Here is a 25649-nt window from a genome sequence, read left to right as displayed (position 1 = left end):
ATATATGATTTAAAAATCATTCATTTAAAAATAAAAATTACAAAGCAGAACTGGGGACGTGGGCATATATTGTGGTCTAAAAATGATGCAGAATCACCTAATAGCTGAGAAGGGATCCCTGCAAAGAGGAAAACAGAAAATAATTTAGTCTTCTGATTCTTTATTTGTTGGGGCTGGAACACAACTTAGTCAATTTTTAAGACATTATAAACCTGTACTATACTTCTAGAAATCAATAGCAACAACAATTTTGAAACTTCAGATACACATATCAGCTTAACAGGCTGGCTAGGATGGCATTTGGTTAACTTCCAAATCCTCAGTTTGGCAGACTGAGCTTGTTTTACTCCTCACTGAATGCTTTTTTGTTGAAATGGCAGTTACAGTTCTATTACCCTCTAAATAACTTCCCTTTTCTGAGGCCTGTAAATGCCTAGGTACAGATAAATTCAATCTGTCTTTCATGTTTTGATATTAATGTTGCAGAAAATCTTCTTAGAAACACATTTATATTTTCTTCAAATAATGAGACCTTTTGGAATAATTGTGTCACTAACTGCAGTGACTCTGCGATTTGTATTAAAAAGGGAAAAAATAAAATTTGTGTCTCTTTATATGTTAAAATAGAAACCTTTTGGCTTTTCAGTGTTTAACCCTCTTGACTTCCATGAAGACTTTCAGCAGAAGGATGTTTTTTTATTCAGCATTCTTGAGGCTCAAGAATACTGATAAAGCCTGTGAAATGAGTGTTTTCTAGGGGAACTAAAGCTATCTACTTTCAAAGATTGACACACCAGGAAAAATGTGTGATGCATGACAATTGCTCAATTTCAGCTAAACCTAAGAATTTCAGGATTAAGCTGATAGGCTCAAACCCATAGCCAAACTCAGCCCCAATGGCTGGCCAGAGTCATTACAGAGGATTTTAGTGTCAGTGAGAACCTAGAAAACACCAGTGTGCCCTTTCTGTTCTCTCACCGTGTTCTCACTGTACCTTTTACTGTTGCTTTGGTATCTGCACTAGGTTACTCTTCTGATGCCTGTTCTCTCTGCACAGAACCAAGAAATGTTCGTTGCAAACAATAGGCGAACCCAATCCAGCATGTTTCACAACCCATACAAAGTCTGCTGAAGTCAACCAAAATACAGGGAGGTAAAAGAAGAGCTACTTCACCAGAATTAGTGAAAATTACATTGGCAAAAATATTCAGGAGTAGAGGCTGAAATCAGTATTCATATTTAAAGCGTTGAGTTACTTCAGTTAAATCTGATGTTTCTTTAGCAGCCATAAGTTACAGCAAAAACGTGTGATCTTTTTGATAAGCCACCTTCACCCGCTCCTGAAAAGAGACCTAGGTTTGTTTCTGGGTGTTTGGCTGCCCTCCTTCCTGTACTGTACTCAGTGGCTGACTCTATGCTTGTAAATTTTAGGCTAGCAAAATCTGTGGATCTGATTCTGATTTACTTAAATAGAATAAACATAATAAACATAGGCCACTAGTACTGACCATTAAGGTAAATTATGTTATCCTGGAGAGGAATTAATCTCATTTAGGCAGGTATTTTGTTTACAGGTCTGAGAGAATTTTTGGCCTTATCTGACAGCATTATTTGCTTTTGAATGAATTTACAGGTGGTTTTGGTGTTCTGTTGTGGGTTTTCTTTTGTGTGTGTGTGGTTTTTTTTTTCTTTGTGGGTTTGTTTTCTGTTTTCTTTGTTTTGTTTTGTTTTTTTTTTTTTAATTGAACGCACAACTGTTGCTTTTGACAACTGAAGCTGAGTCATTAAAATAAAATATTTTAATGTCTCAAAAATGTCAAGCACCATGACTATCCTATTCTTACCTAAAAGCTTAAGATAAACACATAGTCCTGCCTTAAGATTAAAAAGGAAAAAAAACCTCAAACAACCCAAATGAATAATGAGTACTATATAATGATAAATCTACTGACAGTGAGTCAACAAACAGCAGAGTCCCTATTCCCACCAAAACAGAGAAGGCACCCAGGGTACTCTTTCAAAACACAAGTCTACAGGAAGGTAGTGCATAAGTTTGACACTAAGTGCTTAGACAATTTCTAAAAATCATTAAAACATATTAAGCAGTAATCAGAAATTCTTTTATGTATCAGGTATACAGCCAAGATGTCACCCATGGTAGTGTTTCCAAACAGACATAGCGCCAAACTTCCGTGAGGATGTAAATCCCACAGACAAGCCAGTACTCTGTATTTGGTAAATAAGTGTACTTAGAACTAGCCTATTGCAGCATTGGGCTATGAAGAACACTTATTTCAGGTTGTCTAGGGTAGCCTAAATGCTAGAATTTCTGTGACCAGTTCTTACAGTGGTTCCCTGAGAATAAATTAATTAAAAAAAACCCAAACTCCTCTATTTAATATTTATACCCATTTATTTTCTCAGAAAGGATGCACAACATTTGAACTGATGAACATAGGTGGTTCTTCTGTTCTCAGAGGGGTTTATGGAGTGCAGAAGACACACAACTTTTTCTGCTCTTGTTGTATGTGCCTGGGCATTTTGCTGGAAGTTGCTGACAGGGTTTATTAATGGCTTTCAAACCCTGATAAGCTTGAAAGAGACCTCTCCAGAGTTGGCTTGTTTACAGACAGACCTCAAAAAGTTAGCCATGCTAATGATTCTTAGCAGAAAACATAGGAAGTTAAATGATGACTGAAACTTCAGGCAGGTTGAGACTGATGGCAGGGTGCAAAGTAAAAATAAAACAGTCATTGAAGTATATATTCGATGTTCAACAGACAGAAATAAAATTTGCAATTTTCTTGACTGGAGAGCATATGATTTTTACAAGTTGAAACCATACATTTTGTTTATTCTCCTTTCATGTATGATTGCTCTAGGTGCAAATGCAGCTAGTGGTCTGACCACAGAAAGAAGGGCTGGGTCTACATGCGCATTCGATCTGCTGAGACATGCTGCCCACCCCACTGACTCTGTAGCAAAGCTGAGAATAGGACCCAAACTTCCTGATTCCCCATTTTTTGCTTAAAAAAAAAAAAAAGAGGAAATAATGGTTGCAAAATAGTTTTATAACTAATTATATTATTTACATGATAAATTTTTTAATCGTTTTATGGTTTTGATTTTTTAACTGGATACTGTACTAAATCATATAGAGCAGATTCAGGGGAACAGAATCATAGATAGAGATCATAGAATAACCTCGTCAAAACTCTTAACAACACTTAGGAAGTCTTAGTCTGCGAAATTGACTGCCAGGAAAAACAGGGAGGAGGAGCTGTTAGCAAGGCCTTTCCAACGACTCATACAACAGCGTGTGAACAACAAATGTGTCTGCTGTGCTATTGAATATATTAAATATAACAAAAGGACATGTCAGGAAGTTTCTTACATTTTTTTTATTTCATGACATACCTTTACTACTTTCTCTACTTTTTCAGTCACAGGTTATTAGATTTACTGCAGCTTTGGAAGGTACAACACTAATGTATCTGTCGGGTATACTGCCACTAATGGCTTTCTTAGCTTGCTCAAGTACAAACACCTTACATTGATATTTATCAAATGAACACCAGTTTTTATCAATTCGTCTTAGAAATGAAGAGTTTTATGTTTCCCCTGATACTGAAAGCAAGATTTCAATGAAGTCCAAAATGTTCAGTGCACTGGAAAGACTAAATTTTGCTTTGTCTCAAAGATATTTAAACTATCTAAATAAGATTTCTGACACAATGTTGCTTCAGCCATTACCATTAATTAGAAGTTTTGTCCTTATTTTTTCTAAGTTGTACCCTGTATAAGTGCACTCAGCAAGCTGCAAATTGTCACAGTAGCTATTGATCTTTTTGACATGCTTAATCAGCCTAATTCTGCTGATAGAAGAGTCAGTCTGATCTGCCTTGATGCTATTGACAGGAAAATAATTATGCAAAAAGGCAACGAAAAATCCAGTTTAGTTAAAATAATGAATTAAGTACTATTAATCCTATCACATAGTCACATATTTGATCAATCTTGTTTTTTCAGATAAGCCCAACTGGGCTTAAACTACATGAAATTCATCAGACAAATTTTTATTCCTTTTCTAGAGATCTGGTTCTCTGCTGAGTATTTTCATAGTTGAATTCTCATGCAAAATAATGTAAGTAAAGGAAGTTTCAATGTTTCGTGCAGACTTGCTATTAAATTACTTTAATTTCCCTTTAGCTACATATAGCAGAGGTGTTGACAGATGCACTTGACCCCTTATTAGTTCTGGCTCCACAGGAGGTAAAGGCCTGAGCCATAACTGTTCCAAGAACTCCTTTAGTTTCAATCTGTTCTCTGAAACCCCACAAAGGAGCACAGGAGTGACACAGTAGGCATCAATGCATATGAGCTTGGAGCACTGATCACACAATGAACAGAGTGACTTTTCCAAGACAAGTTTATCAAGAAACAAGGAAAGTGGGTACAAGGAGTCTCGTGCACACCTTTCCTGTCAAATGTAGTTTGACTGCAAGCCAGCCACTTTATTCCATAAAAATGACAGCCTAAGTGAGCCTTCTTTGATCTCTCCCAGCCAAGCAACCTGGTTGTATGGCAGTGATCTCCTCTTGAGCTGGGACACATCTCAATGTTGCTCCTAAAGGCAGGCACACTTCTCAATGTTGCTCCTAAAGGCAGAGAGACCTTTTACCAAAGGGAGATCTTTGGTAAGCAATCAATATTGTGCATAATCTTGTAGTCTGGTACTGAATCTCATGACTTGGTAGCTTTGATTTTGACTTTGTAATTTTAATTTATGACTTGGTAACTTTATCTTGGTAGTTTTGAATCATTGTTCAAATAATTGTGCTGTACAGTAGTAAAGTGAACCTTGCCAATGAACTTTGTTAGGTCTCACTTTTACAACACCATATTAAAGCCACTTTTGATAATACCTTTGACAATGGCCTCTACAGTGATCTAAATCACCTACTCATGACAAGAAGAAGATGTCTTTTAATAGTTTTAGCCAAAGTACTACTTTGTTCCATTGATTTAGGTAGTATTTGCATCAGTTCCTACAAGAAAGATAGCTATTATATCATAGTTGTTTTAGTTTTGTATAATGAAATTCAGTGCACCAAGAGGATTATCCTGAATTCTATAATTTTTTGTCTGTGGCAGTTTCTGGTATTTGTGTTTGAAACATGATTCTCTATCAGATGCTAGAAATAAATCCGATGATAGACTGAAAATAGGCAGTGCAGAGGGAGAAAAGGATGAGAGTAAGGCATGAAATACCCTAGAGAGGTAAATTTAACTGAAATATACTTAATAGAAAAGGGATTATAATTGCAGTTAAAGTAACTGCTGTAAATCTATCTTGTAACCAGCACTGGGCCTTGTACAGTCATTGTACCTTTTGTTTTTGATACAATCTAATAAAAATGCTTCTCAAGACATCTCATTAATGAAACTCCCATCTAATGCATGTGTGGCTTCATTATTTTTAGTGTAGCGACACCAGCATAAAATCACAATGCTACAACTTCAAATTCCAGCCAGGCACTAACCAGAGTCTGATCTGAGTTATGACACCATAAATCTATTGTATTTGAAATCAGTGGGATCACATGCTCTACAGGAAAACAGTTTGCTCTACTGAATGCTTAACTACTGAACCACTGCTGTGCTATTATTATTATAGATATTTATTATGAAAGGCTGACAGAAACTATTATTCTCAGGCAATGTAATATAGATGTGAGTGCTTGTGTATAACTCACTCCAACTAGTTTGTTGGTATTTTATTAAGCATTAGCCAAAAGTGATTTTATTTTTCCAAATCTATGATACTTCAGGTTTTCAGCTAATTAATTGGATGCCATCTTTGTTATTTACAAGGGGATTGCAATGATAAATTACAGTCAATTTTGAGCCAGTGCTTCCTCAATGATTGATTAGTGCCATCTGAAACAAGTTCATAGAAGTTATATGAAATGCTCTAGGTTGTCCAGCTGCTAAATCAGCAGAGGAAGAAAACCACCACACACATTATTTCTGAAATGCTTTGTCTGCATATTCTCAGCCACACCACACATGCTAATGCTACTTTTAGTGAGAAGACTTTTAGAGATGCTGAGGCCAAGTTGCTTTTTAAATATCAAAATGTGTGTTGGACTGTGCTGCAAAGGTGATTTTTCTGCTCTCCGCTGTTCAGCCACAGGAATAAGATGAGGTTATTCGCTTTCCTTCCCACTGCTTTCAATTTAAAGCCATGACAGGCACCTGAAAAGTGCTTGATATCACTGATGACTTGAGTTCCAATGATTTGTGGCTTGTTTGTGATTTGTGTGTGAGGTGAATTTAGTAAACATGAAGATCTTTCTTCATTGGAGCTTGTTTCCTGGAAGGAAAGAAGTGAAGCTGTGTAGGTGTGTTGCTTTTTTCACAGCACTGTTAGGGTACAGTTTAAGCAATAAGAGCGGACACGCTCACACTAGGAAGGAACACAAGGATTTTTAATTCACTGCAGCTAGAAACGGTTCAGTGAGAGGAGTGGGTACTGGATCCAGTAAAATCTGGGATAACCAACTACTTGGTTGGGGTTTTTTGTTGGGTTGGGGTTGTTGTTTTTTTTCTTTTTTTTTTTGGTTGGTATTTCTTTTATCTAGAATGAGCAATGGAAACAGAGCCGAAGTTTTTATCCACTCCAGCTACTTCTGATGGTCAGTTAAGTGACAGGAGTTGTAGAGTAAGCCCAGGAGCTACATTCCAAGCTAGTGATTACTTAATATATATATATATCTAAATATGTTTTCATGCTTGTACAAGAGGAAGCAGAAAGCCACCATATAAGACCAGGTGAATGAGAAGCAGATGGCACCCATGACTGAACAAGTTGAAGTCAGCTATTTGACAAATCTGTACATATCTGGATCATATACCTGAAATCACAATTTAAAGAACTCTTCAGTATGTCAATGCAGCAAAAGTCTTTGGGTATTTTTCTAAAAAGCCTCAAGCTGGAGTGTCTGCAGCACTGAGACACATTTGTGAGCAAACAGTTGATACAAAAGACACCCAGGAGGTGATATTTGATGAGTGCAGCAGATACTTCAAATACAGCATGTCTTCAATTAGAGTTCAGATGGGCAATCAAGTTATTGTGGCATAAAACTTTTTTACACTTCAGCTGAGCTATAATGACTATTTGTGGGCATGTCTGTAGTCCTTTGAAAATTACAGTGCAGGGACAAACAACATCCTGATCTAAATGGTGGATGAAAAAGGTGTGCAGCTGTCGAATGTGGTATCGCTTTGTGTGTGCAGCCAGGCAGGTAAACGAAGAGGCTTAAGCATCCTTAAATCCATGCCTGACTTAGCTCAGGCAACAGGCTAAACTACTTCTCATTTCTTCACAGTTGGTCTTGGCTGAAAGCAGGCATGGGGACAGCTGCTGTTGCTCAGTTAATGTGCAGTTAACCTGTTCCTCCAAATAGCATATGAACTTAGAGAACCGTTCCTACCACCTAAACCCACAGCATACATCCTGCATAGTCATTTCCTTTGAAAGTTAGATTTAAATATCAAGAAATACACTTTTGAGTCCTCTGGTCCAGAGATGCAGACCCACATACACAGATTCAGAGGCTCCATTCTGGCAGCATCTGGACTCTGGCAGAGGGTCTGTCCTTAATGAACACTTCCTTTTACTGATAGCCTTAGGGCTCATCACAGGGGAAAGAAAAAAAAAGATAACAGTATTGTGTTCAGCAAAATGAGTCCTGCAGCAGGTTCTTGGCAAATGGCTAGGCAGAAGATTTACAGCTAAATATGGAGCATTGAGAAAAAGGTTAAGCTCTAAGTTTAATTCATGTTCCTCTCTTCTAATAATATTTTTCAGACTTGTGGATTCACAACTAATTTTGATGCTGAAGTGACTTCAGAACATTAGTTGTGCCCACTTCAAATTTTCTTCTATTTGCTCTGCTGCTCTTAGTGGTGAAAGAAAAGACTTTTTTTTCCATCATCACCCTAAATCCCTTTAGCTTCATATTTGGAAAATATTATAGAGTTCATTAAAAATGCACTTTTGAGGGGTATTTCTAATTCTGAGTATTCTGTTTATGATTTCACACATGAAAAGTTTGTCCTAATTGTTTCACATTTAACACTCTTTATGCTTAAAAGAACAGTGTTAAAAGTGAAACACTCATTTTTTTCTCAAATGAGTTGCAAGTGGCTTCATTCCAAATTGGCACATTTGGTATTAGTCAGCTCTTTTTCTTAAATAACTTAGTTTTCGTAAAACAGGAGAACATCTGTTGGGACTTTTTGTCTCATAGCAAGCTTACCTATCATATATTTTACTTTTCACAAAACAGAGGGTGATGCCAGATAGCAGGGCATAAAATGGGTAGAGGCAGATTGAAATTCCAAGTATTCCTACTGGAATTCATCATATATTTGACAGTATTCTGGTTGACTTTCCAGTCATACAGTCTGGTATGACTTTCCAGTCATATCAGTGGCTGGAGTAGAAAGCAAAACTTACAGGAACTGGCCATTGTAGCTACATAAATATATGTAAGTATAAGTGAAAACTAGTCTAAATTACAATATGCATCACAAACTACCAGCGTCTGATTTTAACAGTACTGGCAATGCTATGCTGCCAAGAGTTTGGGTATAAACTGTAGGGCAAAGATGCGTAGTTCAATTTATAATAGCTCTCTGTGGGAAACACCCATTGCCTGAGATTTCTTTGAAGTAATCCTTTGTAGCGCAATCCTTTATCCCATCCATAGCAGGTTTTCATTAAATGATCTCCCTAGGCTTTGCAAAAGAAAGTGTTAATATCTGACCATAGCAGGGATGAGGTGAAGTAGCCTCTTCCAAAGCTTGAGGAAAATGACAAGGGAGAATGAAAAGCGTAAGGAATTTACATCAGTGACCATCTTGGTTCTGAGCTTTTAAGTCTGCAATATTGCCAGCTTCTTGGCTAGAGGGTTTCTTCCACCAGGGAAGGTGAAATGCATGAAGCTGACTGGCTCCACTGCCCTGGTACTGGGATTGGCTGCACCTGACCAAGACAGTGCATATAAGTGCTCTTCCTCAGCCTTTCCTTGCTACCACCATGTCAGGGTTGGGGGTATCTTTCATGAGTGCTGCAGTGCAAGGCAGAGGACATCACTCTCCATGTGCAGTGACCCACCTCCTTGTAGAACTCAAGGGGCTCAGTAGCGGCATGCAGGGAAACTGAAGCTGGTTCTCCCCCATGACTTAGATATATGGCTCAGACCTCTTTGTCTTTGGAGCTGTGTCTGCAATACACTGTACTTCAACTAATTCCATAGCATAAATGTTGGAAAGGCTTTTTAACTTGGAAGCATTGGTGTGCAAATGTGGCTGTGCCAGTTCCAGACTTTCACTGCTAATGAAGTCTTCCCATGCTGCTTGCTTTTTAGAAACTTTCCTGCTTAGGCCTTTGCTATATGAAAAACTTCTGTAGATATACGCTGAATATGTCATACCCACAGGGCAAAATGACAGCACTGAACAGTCAGAAGCTAATATACTGTTAGTTAACTTCCCCACTTAGTTGTCTGCAGCATGGAGTCTGACATCTAATTAGTGCAAAACCCACCAGTCTTGTAAAACTGTCTTCAACCCCTATTGCTAATATCACTTCAGCAGGTATTAGTCATGGTGGGATATTTACAACTATGTGTTCATTACTAAATTTCAAATTCCTACAAAATCGGAGTGGCAGCTTCTTACAGAAGTCCCTCATATCTGTACAGGAGAACCTGCTCCTTTGAGAAGAAGTGATACTATCATCTATTCTACATGCATGTTAACAGATGAGTGGTTGAACTAGCTTCTTCTAGTCATAATGCTATTCAGGATTTATAAATTCAAGAGGGCCTTGTGCTGGTTAAAGGGACACAAACCCTCAAATTAGCAGTAGGTTTGAAATACGTTTACAGTAAGAGGTATAAATCACTGGTTATTCACGTGCCTTGTTACTCTAGACTTGCTGTTGGTTCAGCTCTTCCCATTACTGACTGACTTTTGTTGGCTTCACTGAAAGATTTTTACAGTGCACACATGATTAACTGTGTGTTAAAAAGCAAGCAGGAACAATGACACTGAGCAACAGAAGTGATTTCTGCTCACAGCAGAATACGAAAGACAGGAAGAGAGGGAGAGTATTATAGTCTAAACCAATGTGACTGACCCATGCGTACTTGGAATGAATGAATAAGTACAAATCTGACTTTCCAAATATTTTTTTAGTGTGGCTCTAGAAGAACTTGGAAGTTTGTCAACATGATGGGTATTTCATGAAAGGTGCAGTCTCAGGCTAAAAGCTCAAATATTTCTTAGCCAAATGTTTCTTAAGGAAAAAGCCTTCCATCAAAAAAATCTGTAGCTGCCAACACAGCCTACAGAAGATATACATGAAAGACAGGGACTGGGAATTATGGGAGAGCACATGTTTTCTAATGAGAAAGTTCTGCATTCTAGAATCTTCTTTAATTTTGAAATGCTCCAGTTCGAATAAAAAATACCAGAATATTTTCCTTTCTCTATCTAAATTTTAGTAAATATAGAATAATAGATGTAAACCAATTTAAAGTATATTCAATTTCCTTCCTAAAATTCACCAAGTGTGGTAAAATATATTTTTCTTACTTATTATCAAAGGGACCTATGCTTAATTGATGCTACAGTGTATGAAGAATGTAGGATTTGGCTCTAGTGAGTCACAGTGCTGTTGTGAGCTTATTTTTTTAACCCACACTGTTGTTTCTCTGTGGTTACTTGTAGCAACTGCATAGACAGATATAATCATGGCATGAGTATTCCTTACCAGCTCATTGCTGCCATCCTCATCAAAATCCTCCTCTATCCCATCAGTCATATCTTCTCCATCCCCATCTGCATCTGGCCCTCCTTCAATTGGCTCTTCCGTAGAATTATCTGCATTCTCTGATATGCATTCCTCTTGAATCAAATCAGCATTATCTTCCATTTGTTTCTTTTGAGCTTCTGTAAGGAAAACATACTCTATAGAGATTCAGTAACCTTCCCTACTGGTGGCAAAGAAAAGTGCTCTGAGGAAGAAACCTAAGCTTCCCCTCTCCAGATGTGCTAGCTTTGTAAACTTCAGTGTGTTAAAATCTACCAGGCAAATATGATAAACCCCCTTGTTTAAAAAAAAAAATGCACAAGTCAATCTAGTGCAAACATGCTCATCTATCCCATGCAGTAGCTGAAGGTGTGATCTACCAGTGGATCCAGCTTTCTGATTTTCTGGACTTTGCCTGGGGAATTCAATTGGCTTAGTCACTATATACGTATTTATTTGCAGCCAATGAGAAGTACATAAATCTCTATGCTCTGAGAAGTGGAAGGCTGTTAATTTCCAATGAGTGAACAAAGATTTGCATAAATTTGTTGTGAATATATCTCAACAACCACACAAATCAAATCCTTCTAGACAACTGAACATATTTTTTATATTTTACATATGGACTAAAGTAGCCGTTTCTCCTTGCTGGTATAATGTGCTGAGGTAAATGGAGAATGCCCCTTCCAATTACTCAACTATAGGCTTCCTATAATTTCTGCAAGGCAGTGAAAAGGAAGACAATTTCCATGGAGGCCCAGAGGATCTATTCCACTTGGTTTAGCTCAGATAGCTGCATTGTTGTGAATATGCATTGTAAGACTCCTGGATACACTGAGGAATTTCATCCAGCCAGCAGAAATCCAGAGGAGGATTGAGGGAGGAATGACAGAGATAGTGGCCAGAATGGTTTGAGGGATCAGTCTTATGCATATCAGGAGTTAGATGAAGAGCTTTACGTACTCAAAGTGAATATGGGCCAGAGAATTGGTTGCATGTAGCTGAAATACCAATGTCTTTTCAATCTGAGAGTGGCAATATATTTCTTTGTTAGATTAGCTGCTCTATAATGCTAGTAGTACATCACCTATCTTGTCAGACAGCCAATGAATCTGCAGATTCCCTGAGAAGCTCTATATTTTGAGAAGCTCTATGAAGCTATTTCATAGAGAAGCTCTATGAATATATTATTTTACTATTAATTATTACCAACTGCCGATAATATTCAAATCTGCTCATACTTTTTTTTATCATAGTCTTAAACCAAGAAGTTTGCTTTCCCTTCTGCCTGTGCACATTTAATTTACAACTTACTTTCACTTCTTCAGTCTGTTAGTCTCTAGTCCCTCGTTTTCAAATTCATTAGCTGAAGGCATAGAACAATTGAGCTTTTATCCCTTAGTCATATAATTTCTTCAGAAAGATTTTTGGACTTAAAGAATAAAAATAATCTTACATAACTGCTTCAACAGTAGTCACACACAGTAGTAGAAGATTCAGTCCATGAAGCCTCATAATCTATGTGTAAGGTGGTCTATAAAATACCATACTAGTTATAAATTATTGTGTTACTTGTCTTATGCACAAGGAAATGTGGATGGAATCAGCTATGTCTATGTCCTGCCACACCACCTTCTGCTTCAAGTCACTTTTGAGATTAACCCATCTGTGGCAGTGAATCAACTTTGGTCAAAGCTTTCAAAAAAAGGTTCCTGAAATGATGGACTTAATACTTTCAAAGGGAAAACTTTTAGGATACAACTGCTAAAAAATTAGGTCACTCAGTTAATTTTCTGAATGAGAACTTATACTGGCTTCTTCAGAAGAGTATCAAATACCGGCTCAGCGTCTAACTCTCGGGCTCTTCTGAGAAGCTAACCCTGTGATCCTACCTTTCAGCATCCAGCTCTGATATTACAGGGAGAATATTTTCCTTTACTATATATATATATATATATATATATATATATTCACATCATAACACTTTCTTATCCCTGGGTTCGTAATTCAGATTTTTACAAAGAAGCTATTCCTGAAGTTTCTGTGTATAGAGGAAATCCTTTTATCTATAGCCCCCTACTAGAGTGGTCACTTAATAGTAAAAGATAGAACATCAGCTATAAGAAGTTTTCACACAGGTGTAGAACAGTAACGAATGTATGCACTGAACTTGTCCCGCTTGTCTGCTTAATGTATCACATTCTTCCAAATGTATAACTGTTAAGATTCATAATTAAATATTTTTTCTGAAAGAGATGCAAACTTAAAAACCAAAAGGGCAAGATGATGTCTCAGTTTTTTGTTGTGTGTAAATGAGACATAGATCCTCTCTCTGATCCCAGTCTAATGAGGCCACACCTTCTGGCAGAGGAAAGTAAGAAATAGTATTGTGAAATCATAGAGAAGGAACAAAATCATCACACATCTGACACCGTAAATGAAATAGCATAGCTACTAATGTAGCTTTCTCTTTAAGCTGAGGAAGCAATCATCTGCAGACTAATCACCCAGGCTGCAGAACCCTCTTTATCAGCTCAGGAGATGTAAATGAGGATCCACGCTTACTGGTCTCTCTGAGGTGTTTTTTCTCCTCATACCCTCTTATGGGAAAAGAAATATGGGGGACTAGTTCTGCACCTGATGTTTTAAAACATCAACAATTTGAAACCAGTTTTTAATCTCTGAGGATATTATTCAATGCTTGTCTTCAAAAGGCATAATAGTATGATTCAATACAAATCAACTTTTCCCTCTTTGAGCTGATTTCTATTTAAATGAGTTCAATACAGTCCTTCAGCAAAAATGAAAATTGGATATCAAAGTACAATAAGATGCAGGTTGTTTTGCATAGTAATGGATTTTATATAAAAGCTACCTGAAGTAGGGATGCACCATCTCAGAGCATTTCAGTAGGCAAGTGATTCAAAGGAGTGCCTTGCAATTACGTCTTCACTGATTATACCAACTTTTATCTAACTTGCATAAAGTACAAAACAAAATATAATGAATACATATTGTGCATGGTTTTCCTGAAAGAGATAATCACATTCTGTACTAATGGTTTACCTTAGACTTGCAAAAAAGCACTCAGCTTATTTTATGGGATAAACTATAACAGCTGAGGTATTGGTTCTTGTCTATCAACTTAGAAAATGACTGTAAATAAAAGGCAGAGGGTTTTTCAGAGCTGGTTTTGGTTTTCTGTTTTGTTTTGCTTGTGATTTTTTTTACTTGTTTGCTTATTTAGTTTTTTTTTATTTGTTAACCACAAAATATTTTTCTGTAGTGTTCTGCCCTAGGAAGATGTTCATTAGAGCTACTTCTAAATGTGAGAGAAGGTTCAGAGAGGTACTTCCACAATAGATCAGGAAATAGGGCAGGCACTAGGGAACAGGAGGGATTCAGATCTAAATATCTATTTTGCCTGCATCATGTGCAAGAAGCTAAACTGCTAATTCCCACAAATGTCTTAGATAGTCTTGATGGAACTCTCTTTGTGTCCTGTTGGGTCTTTCTGGCTTATCACATACCACATAATTCAGTGTGATATGACATATATCACATAACTTATGTGATCAGTTATCACATAACAGATTTGAGTTATGCAAGGGACACAAATCTGATGTTCAGACACCCAGGCAGCTGTGGATTATGAGGCAGAATTTCCTTCACATATTTCACACAAAATACATAAAAAGTTTTCATCAGAGAATGAAGGGAGAAAAAAAAGAAACTTTGAGATTTTTCATGAAAAAAGGTTTCCTTTTCCCAGCTAACTCTCATCAAAATCAGCTTGCTAGTACACAGCTCCTGTACAGGGATATACAGTGATTTATAAGGAAATAACTAAAGAAATACCATAGACAGTGGTAAGAACTGAGATTGTTTTTTATATATGCTGTGGTGAAAATACAAACTCATAAATCCCTTGTAAGTACTAAGCAGAGCTTTAAAGCGCTGCCAGGTGAGATCATTCATCTAACAAAATGACCGCTGTAATGATAGAAATAGGTACTGATTAAATTAAAAAGTAGCTCTGGATTTTGTCATTCCCAAGGTTTGCCTCAAAACAAAACATTTCAAGCCAGAGAAAAGCTGACCTTGACATGTTGCTGGTTTTATAGAGACGCCACAGCTTCACACAACAGTTTGGGTTGGAAGGGATCTCTGGAGTCTTCAAGTCCAACCGCTCTTCAAAGCAGGGCCAAACTCAAAGTTTGGTCCAAGTCCATGGACTTTTGGAGTTCTGAATGCTTGCAAGGCTGGAACAGCCACTTTATCTCTGGGAAACCTGCTATTCTGCTTAGTTGCATTTCTTTTCCTTATATCAAACAGGAATTTCCCTTGCTGCAACTTGTGACTATTGCCCAGGCAATAATTCCTGGTATAGACCATTTTACAATTCTGAATGTGGATAGCACAACATCCTCGGAGTCAACAACCTTTAACTTAAATCTCTCCAGTCATTTTTTTTTTAGTGACATTTTGTTTCCAGAACATCTACTAAGAACTTTTATTTCCTTTTCTTTTTCTTTTTTTTAATTTTTCTACTGCACAATACAAAACAATTCTTGAAATTATGTTGCATGCTCTGTGAATAATATAAGTTTATCCTCCCAATAGTTCTACCTGAGAATTAATTTACCTTGCTTTAGACCTCCATTATGTAACAAAATTTCTGAAAGGATTGCATTCTCTTTGGTCTGTCTGACTAATAACTAGGCTCTAATTTAATTCATTTGACTACAAATTGCTTTCACCTACCTGCTTCAGCTTTTTGCTGCTTTTCAATCTTTTCCAGTCTCCCTAGCAAGGAGTCAATTTTTGTTTTGATTTGGGTTAATTCCTTCTTGATTGTTTGCAACTCATCTGATTTCACTGTGGAAAGAGAGCAAAGATGTAAAACATGAAACAAACTATATTTGTAGTCCCTCCTGAACAAAATATGTTTCTTTTCTTTCCTCTGTAGTACCGAAAATCTACTGTCTCATTTCTGTCAGTATTTTTAGAATCATAGAATCATGGAACAGTTAGGGTTGGAAAGGACCTTAAGATCATCTAGTTCCAACCCCGCTGCCGTGGGCAGGGACACCTTTTATTGATTTAACTTTTAAAATGAACAGTGTTAGTTAAAAATGGTGAATCCTAGGAAATCACAGAGTTCTAAGCCCTAATTGCAAGAGATTATGTGAGGTATATTGCTTTGTAATAAGCATTTCAGGAAAATGTCTCAAGGGCATTCTTAGTATTTCCAAGTAGCTGTTACTGAAAAAAAGCCTGTAATGAAAGAGTGATTCAAATATGACAGACAGTTCACAATCTTGCAATGCTATTTTGCTGGACTATTTTGTAATAACAGAGACAATAATAAAAAGTTCCTTCACAGTAGTAGTAGTTATTTTTCAACAAGTGCGAATAGTAACATAAATTCTAGGGCAGCCAGGAATGCAATGTTACGTTCCAGTCAACAGCTTCATTGCAATAGGTTCTAAGTATTATTGCTTCAAAAGCTTTCAGTTCTGGTAGTTTCTTGTACTTTTCCCAGCTATGGATATCATATAAAAATACTTATTTTTATGATCGCATCCAGTGACATGGAGGCATTGACTATAAATGAAGTGCTGAAGTTTCCAAATCTGTGTTGTGCTGCATTGCATTACTCTTTAATTTATGTGCATCATTGTCTCTCATTGTCTAACACAAGAAGGAAGACCTGACTTGGTGGTATTTTGTCTTCAGAAGAAACAGCTCTGCAGTCCTCATAAATGACCTTATGACATGATCAAGATATATTTTTATGCTCAGAAGACAGTCCAAACAAATCCACTTGCCCTGTCTGTGCTATCGTGTTGAAAAGGCCCAGGGGAGAAAATGTGAAACCTGTGCTAGCATGGGAGATTAAAGTAATTTGTAAAGGTCAAGAGTGGGTAACACAACTGTCACTCCTGCAACTCTTTTAGGAAGAACTGGACCATCACCTTAAACTGCGAGGGACTGGCAATGGAAGTGTTACTCCTCCATCCTTACCACTGCAGAAGAAGGGTGTGCATTGACTTGGTGCGTATATCCAGAGACTGGGAAAAGGGATGTTCTGCCATAGGAAAGGACATGTTCCTTTTCTGTCCGAAGGGTCTCCTGGCTGTAACTTGCCATGTTAGTCCTGTTTATTAATTATTGGGCATGTGTCTCATCATGGTGTCTCATGGGTATTTTTTATCAGATAGTCAAAATCTTATGATGAAGTGTGCAGGCAAGTTACTTCATGCTTCAGTGATAGTAAACGAGTATGTGTTTGCATCAAAATCATCCTTATTGCAAACTTGGAGTACATTCACTGAGGTTGAAACCAAGGCTTTTTATCTTAGAGTTTGGACTGTGTGCATTATAGTTATAACAAGTCAGATAAAAGCAGTAAGTTGCTACATGTGGTAATGAACTTGCTTAATTATGTGCATTAAGAAATTGTATATCTCACACTGTCATATTCTGAAACCTCTGGTATATTAAATGAATGGTAGGATTTAAAGAACTAAGCTTAAAAGTAACCTTAGTGCTAGACCTTTATATGTTGTACAGTATTTGATGTTATTATTCTGTATATTTATAGAGCAAGGCTTTAAAGTGTTCTTAGAGAAATAACGGGTCACTGTCCTATCCACCAGATCTGTAACAAAATGCTAAGATTCTGACAACTGTATATTTAGAAGGTTACTGCTTCCCCAGGGGCACTGGCTGGTCCATGCTGGATTAGCAAGGCTGTGCAGATAACAGGGTGAAATAGCATGAATCTGTCCAACGGTGAACGCTAAGTGTTTGCTCCAATCCACTATGAAGCCAGTTGGCAACACATTCCGTGTGGCCAAGCTGTTATGTTAGAGGTGCTCCCTTGAAAGGCAAGTAGCAGGCTTGCCAAGGGTAAAAGATCAGAAGAGAGAAGTGACACTGAAAGGATCTAATGGTATTTGTTCCCAATATAGAAAGCAAAGCAGAAAACATTTGCACTTCTGAGTTCGATAGTGAAAAAGGCATATACATAGGATTACTGTTCAGCTGAGGTTTGACTTGAAACCCCTTCACAAGGGTTTCCCTGTGGTGTCTCAGTGAGAAATCAGTTTAGAAAGAAGACTGTACCGAGGGAACACAGGCACAACAGTGAGGATTCAATAACAAACAAAGATGCTATAAATGACCGAGGAGCCTTATTGCTAACTTGCAAAATTCCCCTATGCCAAAACCTTTTCCTCAAGCTGTGGCGACTGAATGTGTAACTTATCATTCACATTTAATGAGGAGATTCCATCATACAGTCAGTCACTTCAAGTAAATACTAAAAGGAACTGAAAGAAAAAAAGGGAAAAATTCCAACAAATCTGCAAAAGTTGAAAGTTTTCACCCTGTTTCCAACATTGTGACAATGTAATTTTTTAAGGTGCTCATTGTCTTAACTTGCAGGAATTGTACAAATCTTCTAAATCATTCTTCTAGAGAAATTCCACTCTCAGTTATATTGTAGGTATTTTCTGTAGTAATCAGCAATTGCTAAAGACAAATTATGAAGTGTCCTGATGGGATACACCCTTGTGACAAAGAAGGCTGTCAGCATCTGTCCTGGGTTCAGCAGTAGCAGTCATGTTTCTCCTTCTTGCTAGCTGGTGCAGTGCTGTGTTTTGACTTTTGGCCTGGGAACAGAGCTGATAGCGATGTTTTAGTCTGACCAAGGACTTTGTGAGCCTCATGCTCTGCCAGGAAGGAGGGGAAGCCGGGAGGAAGCAGAGACAGGACACCTGACCCAAACTGTCCAAAGAGGTATTCCATACCACAGCACGTCATGCCCAGGGTGCAACTGGGAGTTAGCCGGAAGGGCTGGGAGACTGCAGGGTTGGAGGAGGTATGGGTCGGTGCTTGGTCAGGCCTTGGGGGGGAGTTATCGGTCGGCTGGTGGTGAGGTGTTGTATTCTCTTACCTTGTTATTTCCTTTATCATTATTATCATTGGTGGTAGCAGTAATGATTTGTGTTATACCTTAGTTACTAAACTGTTCTTATCTCAACCCGTGGGATTTGCATTCTTTTTGACTCTCCTCTCCGTCCCTCCAGGAGCAGGGGGAGGGCAAGAAGGGAAGGGGGGGAAGTGAGTGAACGAATTGCCTGACTGGGTTTAAACCACGACAGCATCCTAGGCTGCATTAGGAGGAATGTTGCCAGCATATTGTCATGGTTTAACCATATGTGGCAGCTAAGCAATACACAGCTGCTTCCTCACTCCCTAAACTCAGCACCCCTCCCCCCCCCCCCAGCAGGATGGGGAGAGGAAAATTGGAAGGGGAAAAGTGAGAAAACTTAAGAGCTGAGATAAGAAGAGTTTAATAGTTGAAATATACTACTACTACTGCTATTACTACTATTACTAATTAGAATAATGTAATGAAAAGGAAAATAGCAGAGAGAAATAAACCCAAAGAAAAACAACTGATGCCAGTGAAATATGTTTCTCACCACCAACTGATCAATGCCCAGCCAGTCCCTGAGCAGCAGCCCCTAGCCAACCTCCTCACTAGTTTATTGTTGAGCAAGACGCCATATGGGATGGGATGTTTCTTTGGTCAGTCTGGGCCAACTGTCCCAGCTGTGCCCCTTCCCAACATTTTGTGCACTCCCAGCCTGTTCACTGGCAGGGTGCTATGAGGAGTAGAGGAAGGACTTGACTCTGTGTAAGCACTGCTCAGCAATAACTGAAATACCTGTCAGTTATCAACACCTTTTTTTTCAGCATGAATCCAAAACATAGCCCCATACTAGCTACTATGAAGAATATTAATTCTACCCCAGCCAAAACCAGCACACCCCTCAACACAGCACTTCTGAGGTGACATCTGAAGCATTGTGTCCAGTTCTGGGCTCCCTGGTACAAGAAGGAATGAAGGCAAAGACTCTTCTCAATAGTGCCCACTACCACATGAAAGATAATTGGCACAAATTAAAGCATGGGAAGTACCATCTAAACACAAGAAAAAGCTGCTTTTTTTTTTTTTCCTTTTTTCCCTGTGTGGGTGGTCAAATGCTTGCACGGGTCACCCAGAGAGGCTGTGGAGTTTCAACATTTAGGGATATTCAAAAGATGCCTGAGTACAACCCTGGTAAACTTGCTGTAGGTGGTCCTGCTTAGTCAGGGCAGTTGGACCAGGTGAACTCCAGTGGTCCCTTCCAAACTCACAGAATCACAGAATCCCAAGGGTTGGAAGGGACTTCAAAAGATCATCTACTCCAACCCCCCTGCAAGAGCAGGGTAACCTAGAGTACATTACACAGGAACTTGTCCAGGCGGGCCTTGAATATCTCCAACGTAGGAGACTCCACAACCCCCCTGGGCAACCTGTTCCAGTGCTCTGTCACTCTCACAGTAAAGAAATTTTTCCTGATGTTCACATGGAACCTCCTATGCTCCAGTTTACACCCATTGCCCCTTGTCCTATCACTGGACATCACTGAAAAAAACCTAGCTCCGTCATCCTGACACTCACCCTTTACATTGATGAGGTCACCCCTCAGTCTCCTCTTCTCCAAGCTAAAGAGACCCAGCTCCCTCAGCCTCTCCTCATAAGAGAAATGTTCCATTCCCTTTATCATCTTTGTAGCTCTGCGCTGGACTCTTTCAAGCAATTCCTGGTCCTCCTTGAACTGAGGGGCCCAAAACTGGACACAATATTCCAGATGCGGCCTCACCAAGGCAGAGTAGAGGGGGAGGAGAACCTCTCTTGACCTACTAACCACACCCTTTCTAATGCACCCTAGGATGCCATTGGCCTTCTTGGCCACAAGGGCACATTGCTGGCTCATGGTCATCCTCCTATCCACCAGGACCCCCAGGTCCCTTTCCCCTTCACTACTGTCCAGCAGGTCAGCCCCCAACCTGTACTGGTACATGGGGTTGTTCTTCCCCATATGCAAGACTCTACACTTGCCCTTGTTGAATTTCATCAAGTTTCTCCCCGCCCAACTCTCCAGCCTTTGCAGGTCTCGCTGAATGGCAGCACAGCCCTCTGGTGTGTCAGCCACTCCTCCCAGTTTAGTATCATCAGCAAACTTGCTGAGGGTACACTCAGCTCCCTCATCCAGGTAGTTGATGAAAATATTAAACAGCACTGTTCCCAGCACCGACCCCTGAGGGACTCCACTAGTCACAGACCTCCAGCTAGATTCTGCCCCATTTGACCCACTTGACCATTCTGTGATTCTATGATAGAAAGCTTGGGAAGAACTTTAGGCTATTTATGACCAAAAATGTAAAAACTGTATATGCTGTACTTCAAGTGTCCTCCTTTGAGTATATAAATGCTCCTTTAAAATATCACAGATTTTTTTTTCTTCAGTCAAGAAATAAAGCAACTGATAAACAAAAAAGCAAATCTGCATGAATCCAAATATCTGTTCATCTGCTTTTGAGTAATAGAATAGAAAAAAAAAAGTAGCTTACTGCATTTTTTTTTTCCTATTAGCAGATAAGCAAAAGCCAGCAGGTGACAGAAATGCACGTGTTGGAAAGGAAAGAAATTACTAATGAAATTCCCCAAACACTGGCATCAAAATGGCTAAGTATCCAACAAATTTTTGACTTTGATGCCAAAAAGTAAATAAACAGGTTAATTTTGCTGATGACATGAAATTGGAAGGTATCTATTCAACGTGAACTGGAATGGAAGGAGAGGTTAGGTGATTTTAAGGCTTGCTACCACTGAAAAAAGATGCAATGTAATTGCACTGAAAAAATGTCTCACACTTGACTAACAGCAGAACTCCAACATTGAAGCTGCTCAGCAAAAAAAGACAGTGACAGAATTATCCTTGGGTGTAGCTGTAATCTCAGGTTGACAACAGGCTGCACTACAATGTAGCCATAAGAAAGAAAATGCAGTGTTATGATGTCTCAAATGATGTATGGCTAAAGATGAAGAAGTACAATGACATTTTACAAAGACCTGGCGATATCTGCATCTGGAATGATGCATACAGGTTGAACCACTGAGTTCTGTTGTGTGTGGGGAGTGGGGCCATGAAGATGAGTATAAGAATAGAAAGCCTGTAGTGTGACAGAAGAGTTTTGCTTGTTTGCCTGAGACAAAAGAAGGCAAAAGGAAACAAAATTTTAAAGCTAAAGCAACAAATAGATATGAACAAACAATAAGAAAATTTAAGCAGGAAATTAAAGAAACAGAGGCAGAAAACAAACCCTAACTAGCTTTAAATTGGAGTTTAAAGGATTAGATGATGTGCCTACTTGCAACAGTAATGAATTAGGATCAGTGACCCTTTCCAGCCCTCTGCTGGAAGTGCAAAGGCCTTCCAGAATGCATCCTTCATTGAAGCATGTAGCACCAAAGGAGACAAACTGCATCCGGCTGAAAACAAGAGACTTAAAATTGAGGTCAATCACATTTTTAGAAATGAAAGGGCTACTGTTGAATTACAGCTATATTTGTGAAACGTTTTTTGCCATAACTACAAATTGATTCATCCACAAAGCATGATTTAGATTTTTTTGAAATGTCGTGTATTTTTGTCTAAACCTTCATGTTTAATATAAAATATTTTATCATATTACATTACTTTAGATTTCACTGAAAAATGGGTTAGCTAATGAAGTTAAATTTAAATGAGTCAGAATGAATCAATTTAAAGGCACAGTTCAGGACATATTATAACATCTTAAGGGTCTATTCCTTAATCTCAAACACACAGGGCATAAAAAAATTTGATTAGTGTTTTCCTCCTGTTTTAGATGTGTAGAGTAAAAGTGCATATCCCAAGAGCTTCAATTTGTATATTGACAGATTTTTTTCCAGTTCTAACCAGCAATCTGCATCTGATTCATACCACTAATGTGAAGAACTACTGTGTGTAGTTTCCACATCAAAATGTTTCATTTTGTGAGTTACTTTAAATAATGTAAAAAGGCTGATAATTTTTTTTCTGGTCTTTGAAGTTAAGAATAAAACAAAATGTTGTCAATTGGTCTTTGGAAAATTATAGATTCAGGAAAGAAATAAAGTCATTTTGTGTTTTGGAAGCATACTTCAAACACATTGTAACTTCTTGGTAGAACAAGAATTCACTGCACTGGCAGACATTATTTTTGCAGACGTAGCCATCAGTAAGCAAGGCATTTTTGGTATTATGTTTTTACAGCATCTTTGCTTTGTGCCACAGCAAACTTGGTTTTGGATTGCTGGTTTTCAGAAGTGAGTCCCTCTAATCCTGGTAATTACACTGAGAGGGTCTCTCTGACCTTTAATACTTCATGTATGGGTTCATTTTCTGAATCCAGTCTGAGTGGAGAACAGCTATGAGAACAGTCATGACTATGAGATTTCTGCTTAAATCTTGAAAGTGTATTAGGGGGTGTAATCTGATGAGAGTTTTGCTATTTGGAGGCGAAATCTTTCAATCATAGGCAATGCTATTTTGATATACTTAATTCTGAACATGCAATTAAGCTCTTTTATGGTATTGAATTTCATTAAACCCTAAAATAGGTTCTTTTCCACTATGTTTCTTCTTATTGAGTAGATCCTTTATTCAATTAGCAACAAATTACAAGTAGAATCAACAGGGCATTAGTTCAAGGGGTTCAGATTAGCAGTATAGAGTAAGGAGCAACAAAATATTAAATTGCTTCACCCCATATTTCAATATAGCCAACTTTTCCAAGAAAATAGCAAAAGAAGCCCCAAACCATGTTCTTTATTTTCCAACTTGAAGCCCCCAAGGGACTGGTTCAGTTGTTTCTCTGATAAACATCTTACATTAAGCTGATTATATTCCTGTCCAAGTCAACAAAATTGTGTTTTTACTTTTATGATGGGTTGTTTGGATTTGACAAAAAGGGAAGTAATTCAGCTTTGATTCACTGTGTGAAAACCCAAAGCCCCAAGGGCTGGAAAAGACTATCAAAACAATTTCAATTCTATGTCTACTAAAGTAAAGATATTGAGCTGTATGCTTTCCTTTAAATTAATATAATTAATGTTAATCATAATTCATTACTTAAAGTATTGAGAAAAGACAAAAGATACCTATAAACGGTGGATTAGTTCAAGATGTGTATGAAGATGTCTAGACTCATGTTTATCATCCAGAGAACAAAGGAAGTGTTGCTACTCCCAAGCATCCTCTTAGGCTGCAGGTGAGCTCCATAATATTGGACCTAAATTGAAATGTCTTCCTGTGTGCTAACTATCAAAGCTCCAGCCTCTGGTAATGTTCATATAGCCAGTTCATTCTCTGGAGACTTGTGTGTGATTTAGCTATACAGACAACAGAGCCTTTCTTTCTCAGAACATTATCCTTTCTAAGGAATTGCTTGAGCTTCTTATGTCACAGTGTACAACATTAGCTCTGTTTATCGTATTTACATTCTTTCAGTCACATGCATGTTTATAGCATTTCTCCTTTGGAGGTCTCTGATACCATCAGTTCATACAATAGGAGCAAGAATGGGGATTAGTGGGCTCACTGGAGGTCCATCTTCTTTGTTAGATGCTAATATGTGAGGTTTGGGCATGTTAAGAGTATATAATTGGCTCATATCGATGCCATAATTATTCCCTTTTGCAGTAAGGTGCACTGTTGGTGGATTCACTTATTTCATGATTGTGCTTTGTTAGCATGATGCTTTGTTAACCAGTCTGGCACTCCAAGTGTCTTATTGAAGTCCCTTCATTCTTTCTTATATCTGATCCCTACCTGATCTTTCTCTTCCTCTTCCAGTGACGCTTCCAAGGACAGTATCACTCCACATAAGGGGCAGGGGAAGACAGGTGGGTGCTGAAAGATGCACGAAGAGGAAGATGAAGTTCCCAGGACATACTATGGAGTGGGGTTCTTGGTCAGCATGGAGGAGGGAATGCTTATTGCTCACCAGCTCTTCTAAGGCCAACTCACTAAAGAAGGGTTGAATAACCCCAAATTGCCAAACCTGATTTGGATTCCCTTTAGAACAGGCGAAGACACTTTGCCTCTTTCTACCCTAAAAGGAATCTGGCAAAAAAAGGACACACAACCCAACCACCCCCATGCCCCCAGCCCTCTTCCCACCAGCTCACATACAACCCTCAAGTCTCCACAGAAATCAGTGTGCCTTTGTTTATAACAAGATTAATAGCTTTGCTTTATTATCAGCTGTTCACAAGACCTTGTGGTGTATAAGCAGTCAGGATGATAGAAAATTTTAAACAGGCTTCTAATGAGGCCAAGGGAATGGGTCAAACGTTGATGGGATTTACTTCAAAACCTACATCAGTGTGCTCTTTGACTTGCAGGAAAGGCATGTCAGCTTTAGTAATTAAGCCAGCTTGTCAAGCTAGAGGCTGAGGGTAGGAAATAACTGCAACAGAGCTATATAATGGAAGCTGTCTGCTTGCAGAAATTACTAGGATCATTGTTTCAATAATATCCAACTGAAATGAGCAACTCACATTTGGATCCTGAGGAAGAAGCCCCACTTGAGGTGGATCGTGATGCTCCTTTCATGGAGAAAACCCCTTTGCCTCTGCGAGTTGTTGTCACAGCCACACGAGGACGTTTCAGTGGAATTACTGCACGAGGTGGTGGGGGGACACGGCCGTGGTAATCAAACAACCTAGAAAAATAAAGTCAGTTGGACTCCATAAAACCTTATATGATTTCAAGTCATGGAAGCCCTGTCAACAAAATTTTTATGTTATCTTTGAGAAAATTACCCTTTGAAACTAATCACTTTAGATCAC

The 25649-nt window shown here is 38.5% G+C and overlaps 1 protein-coding gene across 6 annotated transcripts in view; it reads right to left on the bottom strand.

Annotated features, from left to right (window-relative positions):
* Positions 1–25649, bottom strand: part of RALYL (RALY RNA binding protein like) — a 396968-nt gene that overhangs the window by 23928 nt on the left and 347391 nt on the right. For 4 of the 6 annotated variants that reach the window (XM_062641598.1, XM_062641596.1, XM_062641595.1 and 1 more), the window contains 4 exons: positions 25359–25522; positions 24628–24708; positions 15653–15766; positions 10850–11028 (listed from right to left, as the gene is read on the bottom strand). In XM_062641598.1, the coding sequence (XP_062497582.1) occupies positions 10850–11028; positions 15653–15766; positions 24628–24708; positions 25359–25522 (538 nt within the window). The remainder of the gene's footprint in view (positions 1–10849; positions 11029–15652; positions 15767–24627; positions 24709–25358; positions 25523–25649) is intronic. The other 2 variants (XM_062641599.1, XM_062641600.1) reach the window with 2 other exon arrangements.

This window comes from Pezoporus occidentalis, unplaced genomic scaffold (genome assembly GCF_034315485.1).
Source record: "Pezoporus occidentalis ecotype Australia unplaced genomic scaffold, CSIRO_AGI_Poc_V1 ctg69, whole genome shotgun sequence".
In the NCBI taxonomy this organism is placed as follows: Eukaryota; Metazoa; Chordata; class Aves; order Psittaciformes; family Psittacidae; genus Pezoporus; species Pezoporus occidentalis.
This window is presented reverse-complemented; position numbering and strand designations above follow the sequence as displayed.